The sequence below is a fragment of the Engystomops pustulosus genome, chromosome 5 (assembly GCF_040894005.1).
Source record: "Engystomops pustulosus chromosome 5, aEngPut4.maternal, whole genome shotgun sequence".
Classification (NCBI taxonomy): Eukaryota; Metazoa; Chordata; class Amphibia; order Anura; family Leptodactylidae; genus Engystomops; species Engystomops pustulosus.
In genome coordinates, this window is record NC_092415.1 from 162,151,820 (window position 1) to 162,171,198 (window position 19,379).

The 19,379-nt window shown below is 41.3% G+C and overlaps 1 protein-coding gene across 4 annotated transcripts in view; it reads right to left on the reverse strand.

The window, feature by feature from the left end:
* LOC140133441 (ubiquitin-conjugating enzyme E2 E2) overlaps positions 1–19,379 on the reverse strand; it is a 183,458-nt gene that overhangs the window by 142,725 nt on the left and 21,354 nt on the right. For 2 of the 4 annotated variants that reach the window (XM_072153636.1, XM_072153632.1), the window contains exons 2-3: positions 14,129–14,243; positions 13,416–13,600 (exon numbers count right to left, since the gene is read on the reverse strand). In XM_072153636.1, the coding sequence (XP_072009737.1) occupies positions 13,416–13,600; positions 14,129–14,146 (203 nt within the window). In that variant the 5' untranslated portion in view covers positions 14,147–14,243. The remainder of the gene's footprint in view (positions 1–13,415; positions 13,601–14,128; positions 14,244–19,379) is intronic. The other 2 variants (XM_072153635.1, XM_072153633.1) reach the window with 1 other exon arrangement.

Consider the following 19,379-nt stretch of genomic DNA (forward strand, 5'->3'; position numbering starts at 1 on the left):
AAAATTCAGATTTCGGGGCGCCCTACAATGTCACAACTTAAACTTTTGCCACTTAAAGTGAACAAACTTTTAAACCCACCAGCCCCTCAGGTAGGAGATGAAATATTCTTTGTACAATTCTCCCTATTATGTTAAATATCGGTTTACCCATCAAAAAAATCCTTCAAAGCATATTCAAATGAGCTGAGATAAGTCACTTTTAGAAGATAAAAGAGGATCGTCAATTAAAACACCAATATCGTGGTCTCTATAGCAGTTGGAAACATCAAGACTGGAGAAGCAACGTTACTGAGTGTTGTGGACAGGTTCCTCTTCACAATGGAAAGTCACCTCTCTAGTGCTCCCTCGCTAGTCAATGTACGACCCACTAAAGAATTTGATAGATATCCAGTGGCCAGTGTATTGCTCTGTACACTGGACGCTGAGCTCCACTGAAACCTTAAAGGGATTGTCCAACTGAAACACCACAGGTCACTGCTGAACCAATCACAGGGTTTTGTGGTGACCTCAGAGGAGGCTGCGGATGCCTGGGCTTGGCTCAGCAGTGGTCTGCCCTTGGATTAAGAATATAAATGTAGCCGTAAAAAATTGTAATACGCCAATTATCTGCTGCAGATTCTATTCACTAGAATCTAGGTCTAGTCGGTTTGTATAGAGCCAATTGAACAACCAAATCCATGTTAAAATCAAGTGTTATGTGCAGAATTGGTAGCAGCTTTTATATAGGTCAATCTTGATCATGGTGGCTGCAGATAACCAGCTTCTATTACATGTATCTCTACCTGGAGGATACGGAATTCATTGGTTTTGTATAGTATTGGTATTGTAAAGTGAGAACCGATACTAAACCGACACTAGCAGAGTGTGCTGGTGATGGTTTCTTCTTTCTTATCCCATGGTGTCAGTAAAACATGTCTACAATATTTAACCCCTTAACATTACGTGATGTAATTTGTCACGTGGATTGAGGTTGGACTGGGGGTAAGTTATTTTGCACACTCAATCTTGAACTCACCTTTCACCCAGGACACACATTGAACATAAATCATCCCCCGGACAGTCCCCACACTACAATTATGAATATACAGTATGCTGACACCACCTATTGGGTTAAAACTGGGGATCAATAGGCTTCCCACTCTACATGCAGTCACCTTGTTACCCCACTAGACATGCACACTCAGCTCTCTAGCAGTCACACAGCTAATCACACTTTACAAGGCTATAGATTAGCAGAGCAAACAGGGACCAAAATTAAAGTAAAAAGCTTTACTACAAAAAGGTGCTCAGTGCTTCCACAAATAGGTTAAAACGTTACAAAATAAAATGATTTTTCTGGAGATGGGAGAAATATACAACAGACTAAGCCTCCTCCATCATGTGAACATTGTATATCTGCATGTAACATTATTTGGTCGGGGTTTCAGGATCCCCCATCGATTAATTAGTCCACAGTGTCTTTCAGAATTGGATAAAGTTTTAATGAAGGGGGGGGGGGGGGCTCCAGGAAATTTTATTTGACTCTGTGGAGGAAGGGTAAGTGGGGGGAGAGATGTCCGTGTGTATTTTGAAGTCTACACTAACCATCTTCAGGTCAGAGTTTATCAAGCTGTATAAACACCAGGATGTCCTAATAGATGCCTGGACACTTCAAGATGCTAATTACCCTCCAGTTTACCAATTGTACACAGGTAAGATTAATATTTCATCACATTGTAGTATATCCTGGTGTTGTTTGAAGAGAGCTCACCCCAATCGGGGGTGTTAACCATTTAAATGCCACCAAATAGGATTGGATTGGAGTTTAGGGATCCGTGGCTATTACAGTCTTTCTGAGAATTCCTGGCCTGTCACACAGTATTGTTGTATATGATATGAGTACCCCAGGGGACCTAAAAAAAAACAACTTAAAACTATAAAAATCAAAAAGTTCCAATCAGCCGCGTTTCCCTGTAACTGAAGAAAAAATAAATATCATCATAAACCTGTTAGGTATTGCTCTGTCCCAAAATGCCCAAAACATTGTTCCATGTGGTGAACTGTAAAGGAAAAAGATGTCTAAATCGCCTTTCACAGGTCCATACACTGAAGTATTAAGTATAGCGAAACTGACACTTTTTTTTTGCACAAAATCTTATTTCTTTTTAAATATTAAAACATTATAAAACCCATGTAAATGTGATATTCCTGTGATAGTACTGCTACGTATAAAGGGGAGGCATCATTTGGAGGGCACAGTGAAAGCCACATTACATTTTTCTCCAGATTCCCAGTACATTGCATGGACTATTAAATACTGACAGTAGGAAATACAATTTGTTCTGCTGTAAACAAGCTCTCATACAGCTCGGCACATGGAAAAAAGTTCCAGATTTTAAAAAGCGGGAAGAAAAAAAATGATATTCAAAGTGGAAAAAGGTCATTGATGGGATGGGGTTAATACAATGAACTTATGTTTTCATAGTAATGTTCAGATGGATGGTCAGGCAGATAGTAGCGCACATGATAACACATAAATCCCATTTATAGTCTGCACATGATAAATCTAGGTAGAATGTGGCAGCCTGGAGGAATCCTAGAACATATGAAGGATGATAAATGAAGAGACAATGGCACAGCAGGCAGCGCTTTATGCTTCCAGCTGCTTGGTGCAGAGTTGCCCTCAGAATTTTCTCTCTAATCAATCACATCATCATCACATCGGGGAGAAGGCTACAAACAGCGAGCATGGATTAGCATGAGCACATCCAGTGCCATGAATCCTTCCTACACTGGGAATAGCAAACAACTCCAGGAATATTTAATAAATGTCGGCTTTTTTTTTTTTCATTCACAATTTTATTTTTTCTAATTCTAAGTAAATATTTTGTTGGACATCTAACCATGCAGCAATATCACAAAGGGCAGATCTATAACTAATGCCACAGCGAGGACTTCTGCCAATACGTACAATCTGTTATTCTAGATCAGTGATTTTCAACCTTTTTTGAGCCGCGGCACACTTTTTATACTTAGAAAATCCTGGGGCACACCACCAACCAAAATAGCACAAAATGACACTAAAACAGTCATAAAAGGCCTCCCTTTACTAATAAAAAGGCCCTAGCTGCCTCCCTTTACTAATAAAAAGGCCCTAGCTGCCTCCCTTTACTAATAAAAAGCCCCTGGCTGCCTCCCTTTACTAATAAAAAGCCCCTAGATGCCTCCCTTTACTAATAAAAAGGCCCTAGCGGCCTCCCTTTACTAATAAAAAAGCCCCTGGCGGCCTCCCTTTACTAATAAAAAAGCCCCTGGCGGCCTCCCTTTACTAATAAAAACCCCCTGGCTGCCTCCCTTTACTAATAAAAAGCCCCTGGCGGCCTCCCTTTACTAATAAAAAGGCCCTAGCTGCTTCCCTTTACTAATAAAAAGCCCCTGGCTGCCTCCCTTTACTAATAAAAAGGCCCTAGATGCCTCCCTTTACTAATAAAAAGGCCCTAGCTGCCTCCCTTTACTAATAAAAACGCCCTAGCTGCCTCCCTTTACTAATAAAAAGCCCCTAGCTGCCTCCCTTTACTAATAAAAAGCCCCTAGATGCCTCCCTTTACTAATAAAAAGGCCCTAGCGGCCTCCCTTTACTAATAAAAAAGCCCCTGGCGGCCTCCCTTTACTAATAAAAACCCCCTGGCTGCCTCCCTTTACTAATAAAAAGCCCCTGGCGGCCTCCCTTTACTAATAAAAAGGCCCTAGCTGCTTCCCTTTACTAATAAAAAGCCCCTGGCTGCCTCCCTTTACTAATAAAAAGGCCCTAGATGCCTCCCTGTACTAATAAAAAGCCCCTAGCGGCCTCCCTTTACTAATAAAAAGCCCCTGGCGGCCTCCCTTTACTAATAAAAAGGCCCTAGCTGCCTCCCTTTACTAATAAAAAGGCCCTAGCTGCCTCCCTTTACTAATAAAAAGCCCCTAGCTGCCTCCCTTTACTAATAAAAAGCCCCTAGCGGCCTCCCTTTACTAATAAAAAGCCCCTGGCGGCCTCCCTTTACTAATAAAAAGGCCCTAGCTGCCTCCCTTTACTAATAAAAAGCCCCTGGCGGCCTCCCTTTACTAATAAAAAGCCCCTGGCGGCCTCCCTTTACTAATAAAAAGCCCCTGGCGGCCTCCCTTTACTAATAAAAAGGCCCTAGCTGCCTCCCTTTACTAATAAAAAGCCCCTAGCGGCCTCCCTTTACTAATAAAAAGCCCCTGGCGGCCTCCCTTTACTAATAAAAAGGCCCTAGCGGCCTCCCTTTACTAATAAAAAGCCCCTGGCGGCCTCCCTTTACTAATAAAAAGCCCCTAGCGGCCTCCCTTTACTAATAAAAAGGCCCTAGCTGCCTCCCTTTACTAATAAAAAGCCCCTAGCTGCCTCCCTTTACTAATAAAAAGGCCCTAGCTGCCTCCCTTTACTAATAAAAAGGCCCTAGCTGCCTCCCTTTACTAATAAAAAGGCCCTAGCTGCCTCCCTTTACTAATAAAAAGCCCCTGGCGGCCTCCCTTTACTAATAAAAAGCCCCTGGCGGCCTCCCTTTACTAATAAAAAGCCCCAAGCTGCCTCCCTTTACTAATAAAAAGGCCCTAGCAGCCTCCCTTTACTAATAAAAAGGCCCTAGCAGCCTCCCTTTACTAATAAAAAGGCCCTAGCTGCCTCCCTTTACTAATAAAAAGCCCCTAGCTGCCTCCCTTTACTAATAAAAAGCCCCTGGCGGCCTCCCTTTACTAATAAAAAGCCCCTGGCGGCCTCCCCTTACTAATAAAAAGCCCCTGGCGGCCTCCCTTTACTAATCAAGAGCCCCTAGCAGCCTCCCTTTACTAATAAAAAGGCCCTAGCGGTCTCCCATTACAAAGTAAGAGCCCGTAGCGGCCTCCCTTTACAAATTAAGAGCCCGTAGCGGCCTCCCTTTACAAATTAAGAGCCCGTAGCGGCCTCTCTTTACTAATTAATAGGCCCTAGAGGCCTCCATTTACTATTTAAAAGGCCCTAGAGCCCCCCTTTACTAATTAAAAGGCCCTAGAGCCCCCCCTTTACTAATTAAAAGGCCCTAGAGCCCCCCCTTTACTAATTAAAAGGCCCTAGAGCCCCCCCTTTACTAATTAAAAGGCCCTAGAGGCCCCCCTTTACTAATTAAAAGGCCCTAGAGGCCCCCCTTTACTAATTAAAAGGCCCTAGAGGCCCCCCTTTACTAATTAAAAGGCCCTAGAGGCCCCCCTTTACTAATTAAAAGGCCCTAGAGGCCCCCCTTTACTAATTAAAAGGCCCTAGAGGCCCCCCTTTACTAATTAAAAGGCCCTAGAGGCCCCCCTTTACTAATTAAAAGGCCCTAGAGGCCCCCCTTTACTAATTAAAAGGCCCTAGAGGCCTCCCTTTACTAATTAAAAGGCCCTAGAGGCCCCCCTTTACTAATTAAAAGGCCCTAGAGGCCCCCCTTTACTAATTAAAAGGCCCTAGAGGCCCCCCTTTACTAATTAAAAGGCCCTAGAGGCCCCCCTTTACTAATTAAAAGGCCCTAGAGGCCCCCCTTTACTAATTAAAAGGCCCTAGAGGCCCCTCTTTACTAATTAAAAGGCCCTAGAGGCCCCCCTTAACAAATAAAAAGCCCCAGCCTACCTTTACTAATAAAAAAAAAAAACCCTTGCTACCTTCCTTATACAAATAATAACCTTATATACTTACCCTTGATGTCTTCTTCCGCGTAGCGTCACTCCTAATGGCGATCCGCTCACCTTCTGTAGCTCCTGCACCGCGCGCCTCTGGTCACGTGACTTTCGCGTCAGTCACGTGACATGGGCCGCGCGGTACAGGAGCTACAGAAGACAGGCAGATCGCCGACGCGGGACTTGGAGGTAAGTATGGGGCAGAAATACGGGGGCGCGGCGGCAGCTCGACACCGGGGCAGCCTAGTTCGGGCAACTTTCCCCCGCGGCACACTCAACCTTGTGTCGCGGCACACTAGTGTGCCGCGGCACACAGGTTGAAAATCACTGTTCTAGATGAAATGTCGCATGGCTCCTGATAAATGTCTCCGATACTACAGGCCGCTATAAAGCAGACAAGCTCCGACCTCTCGTACATCTGCTCCAGCTTTTGTATGATAAAACCCTATTGTTAGACGTTCACATGTCTTACAGCTGTGACTAATAAGCCAACGCGGGGAAAGACAAGATTCATAGGCGCCGCAGCTGTTTGATGGATATGACAAAAGTCACCAGAGACAGATTTTACGAGTTTTTTATGACAGTTTTCAAGTTGGGAATCTGTAGAAACTCTACTGAACAATCACGGCACTTAATGCATTGATAGAGAATACAAGTAAAGAGGTGGAGACTGGATGATCTGTATGAGATTTCCAGATGCTTTGGGGAATAGTTTTAAAGGGGATCTGTAAGCAGTTTAACCACACAAAGATGTAGACAGTATTGGGTAACCATACCTTAGTGTGTTGTTAGTAGCAGCCAAAATGTGAAAAATGTGTTTATATTCCAGAATTGTAGCTGAATTTTTTACACTCTGGTATGCAAGATGTTTTTACTGTACTGCTGCACAGCCCCCACCTCTCAGTAACTATTTTAGTATTCAGACACAAGCTGGTACAGCCAGGGGATGGATGTCTTACAGTATTTTTAAGAGATCTCACGCCCCTTCGCACCAGTCCTCCAAATACAGCTACAATCCTGGAATAAAAATGCATTTTTCCAAGAAATGACCTAGATTTGCACCCCAGGATTCATAAAGAAATGACATAGAATAACATCTGCCAGTTATATATACAGTCTGACTCTTTCCATAGGAATGATCAGCTTACAGCACCAATGGCTCCATCCAATGTGTAGTGCTCAGCTTTTATTTACTTTAAGGGTAGGCTTCCCACTCCGTCCATTGAGAAGTTACAGCAATTTCAGAAGCCTCGCTCTAAGGACTCTTTCATGCCAGTGATTTCCACGGATGCCTCACAAAGATTTCCATTGATTTCTATGGGTGTTTTCACATTGGCTTGTATTTTCACTGATCTGTTGTCTGTGAAAAAATTTATGAAACATATCCTATATATTTTTCACTTCAAATTGTAATGCCTATATAAAATTGGCTATGTATGGTACGCACAGGAAAGGGTTAACATGTTTGATTTCTTTTAGTCCCAAGGTAATTCAGGATATTGAAAATCTCCAAGCAAGACTAATTCAATTTATGTATATTGTATTGTCCAGAATTCTCCTGTTTCTAGGCTTCAGTCCATCCAAAATGTATCCCTATACAAGAATGTCAGATACAACAAGGCCACAATAGTGACTACTCTAATGTATAGCCTGAGTATAATAAAATGTCTGTGTGTATAACAGAAGCCTTTGTAAGAGACCTGATGGTAGATTGCTCCTGTCTGCCTCTGCCCTAATCTGTAATTTAATAATACTGGCACCTAATTTAAATTGTTAAAAAAAAAAAAAACTTCAATTTCATTATTTTGTTAATTAACTGCAGAGGTTACGGGGGGCCTAACAGGGCACTGGGCGCTAAGGCTAGTATACACACTAGTGGCCTCTGCAGTTACTTTACATATAACTAAAATAAAGTTTATAACAAGTTAGGTTCCAGGATTATTACATTACAGATTAGGGCAGAGGCAGGTAGGAGGAATCTACCATCAGCTCTACCTCTCTACTTCTCATGGTAGGTTTCCTTTAAAACTTACACCACCTTCATGATTGTGTCCTTGTTGTAAAGAGAGGGAAACTGAAACATAAAATTGATCCAAGTGATCCAACTTAAGTCTTTCCAATCATATCTTATTTGCAAACTCTTATTTTAGAGAATATTCACACAAATATAAACCATCAATGAAACACAGGCTGTATGGTGGATGCATTTCACAGTCCAAACACATTATATTCATGATGCAAGGCGTTCTTGCAGGTCCACCATGCCATATTCTTAGGAAGTTCTCAGTTGGTTTGGACTCCTGAGGACTCCTAGAAGTATTATTCAGTCCATGAAGTGTGTTTGGATGAGTAAGCCCTATGCGGGGATAAATTTAGGATTACTTGGATTCTCATTTAGGGAATACTTGTGACTACTACCTCAAGAACATGACCCCCCACACTTGTATACGTGTATACGGCAGATTGAAAATATTATAGGGTTTCTTCATCCACTCAATGGAGCGACACCATCGCTCAAACAGACGTTTTACTCAATTTGTAAAGCTATATGACTAACTAAAAGAAATAAACACCATAAAATAATTTTGGCTGGTGAAATGATTAAAATAAATGCACCCGATAGGTCTTAAATATCTAAAATAAAAATGTATCACATTAAAGTTCTCATCCCCAGGAATTGCTGTTAAAGTCATAAACTGCAGCAACGAGTTTTTATGCCGCTTTAAGGATTATTGTCACATTTTTATCTTACAAAATCTCTGTTAATGAAAATAAACATTGGCTACATGACACATGCACACCCTCATTCCAGGGATGGTGCAAGATCACACTTGGAAAACATTTTTGCTGCTTTGACAAGATATATTAGGCCAATGATGGTTACATTGTAGCAGGTCAGTGCAGACAGTAAATCCCCTGTGTTCCCAGCTAGTTGCTAAACATCCAAATTATCCAGCACAAACCCTGAAGACTCCCTGAGAACATCTGCTCGCATAGTGCTTCCCTATAATCAACACCATGGGGATTATTTACTACTGTAGGTACAGAAGAGCAGTAACCGATAGCAACCAATGGTTTTCCATAATCAAACTGTATAATCCCTGCAATAAAGATCATACTGATGACTTATGGGGCTCCTTCTGTCCAACTAATGTCCAAGTACAGACCTCCTTTAAAATCTATATGAAAGCCATAATATGAGCCAAAGCAACACAGCCCCTCCATAGCTCCAAGTCATTCAACTGAATGCTAGTAAACTACAGGATAGGTAAAAAAAAAAAAAAAAAAAAGTTAAAAGGACCTTGTTTCCATTTTTAGTTTTTTTTTTGGAGGGGGGGGGTTAAGGTTATGGCCATGTTGTTAATATTGTAGATGGGATTTTAATTTTATTGGGGAATATTAATGTTTATTTTTAAAAATTTATTAATATGTGATGTGCGGTTTTTTTCATGTCCCCCATGAGGTCATAAAAGACCCTTGGAGGACATTTCCAAATTTTTTTTCACTTTTGTTTTTCACCTGTTTTCACCTGTAATTGAAGCACCTGTTGGAGCCCCAGTTACAGGGGGAAACGACCTCCCAGTGGGGGCAAATGTGTGATCAGAGCTGGACTGGGTCTGATCAGACTGACTAGAAACCAAACAATCTCGTGACAGCCTGGTCTGTAGCACCGGTGGCAGTGCCAGCTCTGTTCCTCACGGCATTGCGCTATTTCAGCACAATGCGGTGAGGATCGGAGAAGAAATTTCCCTTCTCCTTAAGGTCTGTGAAAGCAGAAGAATGACAATGCTGCAGATTCAAGACCCGCACCCCGTGACGTCTAAAGTCAGTCGGTTTAAGCCTTCTTGCACACTACCTTGACCAAAACAGGCCTAGTCTGCAACCCATTTTGGCCAGTAAACATCGGGCGGGGGGGGGAGGACTGCCAACATTCCGGGCAGTAATAGGACCTGCTCCACACACGCTCTTCTCAGTGCGCCCACCTGGCATTACAGTGCCACATTCACAGTGCAGTGACACACAGTGCATACTCCGTGCACCAAATAGTCTATGGGGCCCGGGTGTAGCTCACCGTGAAAATTTGCATGCAGCGTAAAAGTAGTGAGAATTGGGGACAACCAGAAATTATTGGAACATCACTATGAGATTACAATTTCTCACATGCTTATCAGATGGAGAAGGTAGTGGCCCCGACAGGAATAGCAGTACACTGGGTGCTGAGGACCAGATCTTGGTTACCAACTGCCTCATTAGCATATGGATTAAAATGAGGTTTCTCTACAAGCTGCTGCTTACAGATTATATAACTTGGGGAGGTCATAGACAACCTTTAATACAGGTGATCAATGTCAATGCTGACTATGCCACTAATAGATGTTCACAGCAGCTGCTAGTGGGGCACTGAGACTTGTAGGGCACAGTTCAGCTACATTGACTCCCAAAAACATAAGGATCGGGCAGTTGAATCTTTAGTCTTTTTTAACCCCCCCCCCCCCTCCTTCCTACACATCAGCTATCAGAGGAGACACACACATATTAGATTGTTGCCCCATATGTTAATTTTTTTTTTACTTCAGAGCTGGGAGCAGCCACCCATGAGATCTAAAGCATGAACATTAACCTAGTGTGACTATTAGACATAATCTAGAGCATAAATCTAAAGGCCTCTGAATCTGAATACGTTCCAATCACTCGTCACAAGAGGTTTCTTAGGCAGAAGTCACTTTGGACATTAAAATACAGACAAAGCAGAAATATACATGACAGTCTGCCCATTACTGCAATGTGCGGTTTACTGGAGATGTGGACAGGTCTTTTCTATCCTATAACATTCAGGAGTAACAAGAGGAAAGTGACAGGCTAAATGCCCATGTATAGGAAAAGTAGATCAGCACTTTAAGAAGCCAAAACAGATCTGTATTTTTCAATCAAGTTTCAATCAAGTGGCAAGTGGAAAAAATGATACCCAGTATCAGTAGTAATGTTACGAACTTAGTAAGGAGCGTAACACTGTTATTGCTGTTACGACTTATTGCTAAAGAATTGATTTTTTTAGTACATCTGTCACAGAGGAGCTGCTAAAAGTCACTCTCTCCGGCTTCCTGTTGGAGCACATTGCGTCGCTGAAGCCGCCAGAGAGAGATGAACAGGATTGCATGTCAGGCAGAGGATTGATGTCAGTATCAGCAGAGTCTCCTAATTAAGCAGAGGGAATGTCTGATTTGCACCCACGCCCCCCCCCCCCCCCCCAAAGTGCTTAAGATTCATTTGTATATTTTTAAAAGCTGATTTGTGGGTATAACAAAGAGGGAAAGCAATATAAAAGGCACACCTCGATCAGTCAGTAAATGATCTACAAGCAGTTATTCTTTTGGGTGGGTGACATTTATCACACATCCATACTTCCAGTCATGCTTTCCTCCAGGACAGAGCACTCCTGCCGGGTGAGATGGTCTGCAGGAGGAGAATGTGGTGGACTCCAATAAATGCAGGACTTGTTGAGTCAGAGGTGGAACCTGTGTACAGGCAGTTCCCTACTTAAGAACACCCGACTTACGGACGACCTCTAGTTACAAACGGACCTCTATATGTTGGTAATTTACTGTACTTTAGTCCTAGGCTACAATGATCAGCTGTAACAGTTATCACAGGTGTCTGTAATTAAGATTTATTGTTAATCCTGGTTCTAATGACAATCCAACATTTTTAAAACCCATTGTCAAAATTAGGGGATTGGGGGGACTAGTATACAATGAGAGATTACAAAATTTGGGATTATTCAGTTTAGAAAAAAGACGACTGAGGGGAGACCTTGTTAAAATGTACAAATACCTGAATGGACAGTACAAGGATCTCTCCAAAGATCTTTTTATACCTCGGCCTGTGACCAGGACAAGGGGGCATCCTCTGCGCCTAGAGGAGAGGCGATTCTACCATCACCATAGACAAAGGTTCTTTACTGTAAGAGCAGTGAGACTGTGGAACTCTCTGCCGCAGGAGGTTGTTATGGCGGACTCTATGTACATGTTCAAGAGAGAAAAAAAATATCACGGGTTATGGGCATAAAACATTTATTTAATTCTTAAAGGTTGGACTTGATGGACTTGCGTCTTATATACTATGAAAGAGTCCAAAAAATTTTTGTCTGGGAATACAATTATAAAAAATATATTTCCGACTTACATACAAATACAACTTAGGGTACATTCACACAGCGGTATGCCCGCCGTGCGGACATACCGCCGTGTGCTGGAGAGGAGGAGGAGGCGGCCCCTCCTCCCTCCATAGAGAATAGCGGCGCACGGCCGCACACACGCCAAAAGATAGAGCATGCTCTATCTTTTTGCGGTGTGCGGGCCGGACATGTGTGGCACCGCATCTGCGCCGCGCCGCTATTGCCGTCTATGGGGACGTACATGCGGCCGCATGTACGTCCCCGCAGATGGCCATGTGAATGTGCCCTTAAGGACAAACCTAAGATCTTGTACGTAACCCGGGGACTACCTGGTATATGGACATGCTACCAATGTGCCTTTAACTCCTTAATGAACTGACCCTTTTTTGTTTTGGCGTTTCCATTTCTTGCTCACCTTCAAAAATCTGCAACTTTTGTATTTTTCCAATGTACAGAACTGAATGGGCATTGCTTCCTGCGTAACAAATTGTACTTCCTAGTGTGATTATTTTATTTTCCATGCCATGTACTAGGAATCGGTGAAAAAAATTCAGTAAAACTGAAAAAAAATTTCATGTGGGATGTGTTTTTACGGCTTTTAATGTGCACTCGAAATGACGGCTCACCGTTATTCTTTGGTTCTGTAAAATCACGGGATAACCACATTTATAAAAGTTTTAAAAAGTTAAAACCTTGTGTACAAAAAAAACACTTGCCATATTCAGTCAGTGATAAGTTTTTCATACTTTGGTGTACAGACCAGTGTTAGGTTATTTTTTGTGGTGCCTTATGACGACGTTTTCATTTCTACCATTTGGGGACTGTAAGATGTTTTGATCACTTGGGGGCTATTTTCCACTACACTGTTCACCACAGGGGATAATCAGTATGGTATTTGGTAACAGATTGAGACTTTTGGGACACGATTGGGAACAGGTTTCTGACTTAAAGTATTTTGTTTATTTTTATAATAGCTCTAGGGAAAGGTGAGTCATTTGAACTTTTATCTTTTTTTTTCTAGACTATTTTTGCCCCCACCCTGGGGTACTTGGGGGGGGGGGGGGAGTATTGCTTCTGCCATATACTGCAATACATCTGCATTGTAGTACATGGAAGTTTTACTACCGATGTCTAAGCGTCTGCCTCTTAGAGATCAGGCAAAATGACAGATCCCGAAATCTAACAGAGACTCCAGGCTGTCATGGTAACTGATCACCACCCGCCGTGTGGTCACGGATAAAATCCACAATTGTGCTTTCAGAAAATCCACAATTGTGACACCCACACATCTTTGCCAGACGCATTTAAGTAGTTAACAGGCACTGATGGGGGGGTGTTATCGCTGGATTTTTTTTTTTGCAATAAACAGCAAACGTCCACCTTGTTTGGAGAGGGCTCTGCCCATGAGCCCTCTCCATACATTCAACCCAGTGCGCAGCAGGAAGGAGTTAAAATGCTCTATACCATAGTAACATGCTCATACTTGTGAAACCTTTTAATTCCAAGGATTGATAGTGCTGAATAGTGGGGAAATACAGTACAGGAGAATTATTGCTGAGGAATCTTGTACCTTTTGGCACTCGTGGACAGTTTGGCAGCCGTTTTGCTTGATATCTTTCCTTCTTTTTTCTTAGGTTGAACCTTTTCCCGTTCTTGCTCATTCTGAACACCTTCCCGCTGATCTCCGTCAGAGCTCCCTCCACTAGTGCTTGGACTATCATCCACCCTTTGACCTTCAGTTGACATTTTGAGGTTCTACAAGGAAAGGACATCAAATTTTAACAGTGCAATAAAAATGTTAACATAGGTAAAAAAAACAGACAGCAGACATTGTTATGTTACAGCCCTGGAGATCTATATGTAACCACAGCTTTGTGTGTGTTGTTAGTAGCAGAAGCACTGTAAAAAATTTATTTATATTCTCGGATTGTAGCTGAACTTGGAGCACTTGAGGAGTCTTCTCAAACTGCCCATCTACTCTATTTTGACTCATAAGGGAAGGGATGTGCTGTTTTTTCCAGTGAAGAGCAATCACCAAATCCAGCTACAATCCTGGAATATATAACCATATCTACCATTGCTTCTGCTACTAGCAACACACATACAGGTATGTTTACACAGATCTCTGGTGCTGCTACCCAACACTGTATAGTCAAAAACTATGGGTAAAATTCCTTAAAAGGGGTACTCGGATGTTAGGCCTTAAAGTATAGCCAACATATCTAGAGTAACAACCCCTCACATATTAAAGGGGTTGAACATTTCTAAATAAATCTCTTTTACCTGTCCCTCTGCCTCCATTGAGAACTTCAGACTCTCCCTGTTCTCACCATGCGGCCCTCTGCATATATACACAACTTCTTCTTTCACTACTCTGCAGTCTTTTTCACATCAGTCCCTGTAAATTAGATGGTGGCTTTTGGTTCAAGCAGCAGAATTTTGATTTATTAAGTTATTTATTAAATTATTTTATATTGTTCCCTTATAAAGAATGACTGGACCATTCTACAATCTATTGTGTCAGCCCCTTCATCCTCATAGTCTGTAAGCTCTTGTGAGCAGGGCCCTCACTGCTATTGTTCCATTAATTTTATATTTGTATATGCCCCCTATGATTTGTAAAGTGCTACGGAATTTGATGGCGCTATATAAATAAAGATTATTATTATTATAAGAGGGGAGGGAGGAGGATGGGTCATATCTGTGCTGCTGTAGCCCATCCTATTCATCTAGGCTCCAACAAGTAAACAAGGAATCAATGAGGGCACAAAATTAAGTATCAGGAACACCAAATCACTTGATAAAAATTCAAGGATTAATATTAAGGAAGAAAGGAACATGGGAATCTTATGTAAAGGGAATTGTGAGAAATTGTATATGATAAAGTTTTGTATAGAAACCTTATGTAAAAACCTTATGCAAAAGAGTGGCCAACCCCTTTAATAAAATGTGGATCTAATGATGCATGGTCACCGACTACTGTATGCCAAATTTCATGTGTACTTCATTGGCAAGGCAAGGGATAAATAGACCTCTCTATTTACATAGTTAGTGAATTTAGATGTAGTAGGTCATATGCTGAAATATGTTTACACATAGAAGTAAATGTACCATGCGGGTTACATTACATTGGAGTCGATTTGTAAAATCAGACAAAAGATATTATGCAGTTAGTGAAGCAGGGCAAAAGGAAAAGTGACCTCTGTACTGCAGAGATGTGCCGAGATTCATTCTACTTATCATTCGCGCGGTGTAGACATTGTTATACTGTGCTTATATTTTTGGCTCACTATTAGGAATTCAACAATGCAGCAAAAAGTCCACCTTCATTACATCATACGGGGGATATTGGTGGGGCAGGGTGCACCTTCCATCAGCTATTTAAAGCCCAAAATAGTTTTATGTTTCTGTCATAACCAAATTATTTCCTTATAGGCCCATAATATTTTATAAAAGCTCAATGAATTAGGCTCGGAGTTTGATTTGTTGATGCAAAATGTTAAAATACGGGTGCAGCTCTCGAGTACCAGTGATCTCCACTAATAGTCATTTCCTAGTTTATGTTCTCACTAGAGGCAACTCTGATAATAAAGTAGGAAAGTCCCTGAGGCTCCCCTGTCACGTCATCAGCAGCCTGCACACAGTTTTATATGGCAGAAAAAAGGCAAATTCCCAGTTGTGGGTTCCACTGAATGAAGGATTTTATCTCTAACTTTAGTTATAGTGACACTTAAGGAAAACACTTATTTTTCCATCCCTTATTTTTATTTTTCCACAGAAAATATTCTGTATAAGAAGTGCAGAATATGAGAGTTATTAAGGCACATTTACTATGGCTTGTAAATGCCTGCGATCAGTTAACTCTTTAAATGCCATTGACAAGGTCACTTCCATACAAGAGTATTTGCTCTTATGTGAGCCAAGAAATCAATACGCCTGGGGGTATGTTTTATCTATTTTACCTCCCCATGTGCCAGCCCCCCCATCTTCCCAAGGGGTAGTCCGGTGCAAACGGAAACCCCCTTTAAGTACCAGCCCACTCAAAAGTAGTTCAGCAGCATCAGATTTTGTGCAGGCTGTGAAATCAATCAAGACACTAGGGGTAGGCTTGGCAAAGGTTGACCAAGACTTTTGGATCATCTGTATACACTTGGGTCTTTAAACTTAAAGGGAACCTGTCATAAGAAATTGGCCTAATAAACCACTACCAGTATATTGTCAATCAGTTGAACAGCTTCTAGATCATGTTTCTCTCATGCCTCAGTGTAATGGTGTCATCTAGAAAATTAACTTTGAAGTGAGATGTAAGTTATGTGTATAAAGTTATGGTTGTGAAGAGTTTAACACAGAAGTCAAGCTCTCTCTGCCTCTGAACACCTCCTCATGCTCCGGACTTCTGTAGAGCAGATAAATGATTTCCCTGGCCATCAATTACAGTAAAGTGGCGTTCTAGGGCAAGGAAAGTTTGACTTCAGTGTTCAACTCTCCGTCTCCTTGACTTCATAAAACCTATTTACATCTCAGTTCAAAGTTGATTTTCTGGATGATGCCACCACACTGGACCATGAAAAAATCATCATGCAGAAGCTGCTCAGCGTCTTGACAACAGAGGACAGGACTATGCACACAAAATAATATATATAGTAAGCAGTCTTTTCTTCCCCCCCTGTAATCATGATTACAGTCCACCACTGTTGTCCAGCTGGTAAGCAGGGTGTTCCTGTATGATATATCACTATGATGTATGGATGCACTGTGGTGGTAAGCGTCTGGACTGACTACGCTCCTATGCGGCCGCCCTTAGAGTCAGGCATTTCAGAGTACATTTTATAAGGTGTGACAGGTTTCCTATGTCGTTTGATTTGCAACTATAAAATTTTATTTCCTGCAAGTCACACATCCTTGAAGACGTATCATAAAACATCATAAGTAAATAAAATCTCACTCAAATCTGAAACACACTGGTCTTGCAAATAAAGAATTAAAAAAACTGAATGTTGTCTGTTTATAAGACGCTCATAGTTACAGGAGATTTGCTGGTTTGTGGAGCTCAATATAAACTACACCATTTAAGATATATACAGTATCAACAAAAATACAAGATATATCCCCAAAATTAGCAAGGCAGATCCTTTTTTGGTTCTACTACATTTTGAAGAAGCTCAATAGAATGTTCTGGGCAATATAACTTTACAGGCGGAAGGTGTGAATCGATGTGAGAAGCAGGTTACGGCCTGTAAGTTAGTGCAGGGTTTGGATCGCAGGTGTAAAGTTTAACTGTTTGGAAAAAGTATAATAGATGCAAAGTGACGTTATGTTACCAGGACTATTCAGCGTTTCTCGGAAACTCGGCTTTGCTGCAGAACGCTCATGCCGACAACCTCCACTTGTGCGGCCGCTGCGATCTCAAATTGTTCATTACCTCGGTAACTATTTCTGTAGAAGTTTATGTGCACAGCACCTAACAGAAGCCTAAAAACATTCCTTAACTTTTTTTCTAATTTTACTTTATTCTTTTTCTTTTACAAGTTTTCCCCTGCAACTGGGGCATCTATATGAGCCTCATCTACAGAGGAAAACCACCACCTGTCTTATTAGACCCAGCAGTTCTGATTAACTCTTTAGACCCCGGTGGACACGTCTATAGAGCCTTCGGCAGTCCCTGCATCACACTATTTAAGCGATGCTGCGAGGAGCGGAGGAGGGAGAAGCGGTAATAAACGCCGCTGCAGACTCCGGACCTGCTTAAGACGCCAGTGGGCAGTCCAAAACAGGTTAAATATAATCAGGATAACAAAATAACATTCTCTAATTCATTAGCAACATTGCAGCATGTCACAGATATAATTCCAACCTGTCTCTAAGTCGTGGTGTTTACCATTTTTGTTGCCCACTGGACCTGATCATAAATTGTCTGGCTATGGTCAGATTTTTCTGAATACGGTAGCTTCTCTTGTCTGCACGATGCAGTATTCTTTGCATCACCTACTTTGCAAAGATTGGTTCTGGTGATGTAGAATTTAAATAATTCAAGGTAGCTACTAAATTGTAATTAAAAAGACACGTACATGTTTTAATTTAAGGGAGGGGGTCACTGTAAATTAATTCAGGGGAGGCATGGCTTATCATTGGTAACACTGTTTTTATTATTTTTAATTTTGGAACGACTGCTGCAATTGCTATAATTAAATTGGGAGAGCATTGTGTATATTATTATGATGTCCCGGGGAGGAATGATCGGATTATATTTTTAAAACAACAATTATACAAAAATCTTTTAAATGTAACCTGTCACCTCATTAACCTGTTCCAATCCCACAAACACTACCTTGTCCTGCCATTTGGAAGTGGGGCAGGTGTGAGAAGAGGAAGGGCTAACTTGACTGTTTGGTCGGGCCACCCCACCTCCATGTCTGCATTTTAGGAAATAATAAAAAGTAGTTTATTTGGAAATGCAATATTGAAAAGATATTTTTTAAAAAAAGACCTCATGTACACTTCCAAATGGCAGCACCAGATACGGTTTATTGGATTTGGGGTGGTTCATGCAGAGACAGGTTCCATTTAAAGACTACATGGCAATCACGGTAACTCATTAAACCAATTCACTATGACACCTGTAATAATAGCCGACTAATGATAGAAGTATGATTAAAAATATATTTTAAGAACCGCTTCTAAATGTTAATAACGTTGCTCTTAAAGCAATATAATGACTTGACATGTGGTGAACCGAGGCATTACTGATGTCTTATTAATGATTTATAATCACCTTTTATGTAGACAGATCACCAAGTACGAGCCACTGTCTTATAATACAGGGTTCTTTTATCTAAAAATACGCCATGTACTTTTGAAGTTCATTGAAGATGAAGCTGGGGGGTAGAGGAGCATGTTCTTGGCTCATTGAAGTAAGATTCATATTAGCAGTCATTAGCATTTGGCACTGTAATATGACACGGAGTGTTCAGTGCTGGACACTGGAAAAGAAACCTCTAGCAAACAAAAAAATAATCATGTATATTACAATAAAAAAAAAAAAATAAAATAAAAAAAAAAATAGGCTCCACACCCCACTGGTTGGGATTTCTGGTACTTTCTAAGAGTCACAAGGCATCACTAATGTGGTAAAGCGATCGCTGCTCCATGCCTGACTTGCTGTAATGTAACTGAGTAATTGACTTCATATTTGCAGAAGTCATTGTCAATTATGGCTCAATAAAGAAAATAAATGGCATTTACAAATGTGTAGCCATATTTAAAGAGACACGGCTTCTCTGATCTTAGGTAATTTACTATCAATGGAAACAGACAGGTCCTGCATTTTTAAGCCATTTTCAAGATTTGCCTTGGCTGCCAGTGAATGGAAATCATCAAGTCAATGAAACCAGGACAGTAGAAACAAGTGCTGCAGATATGGGATATATCCACATTTTTCTTATGGAATTTGTTAAATGTAAACACAGGGAAAACCTCCTGGTGTATACGTTATACAGGGGCCAGAACTGCAAGCTAGGATGCAATTCTTTTTATC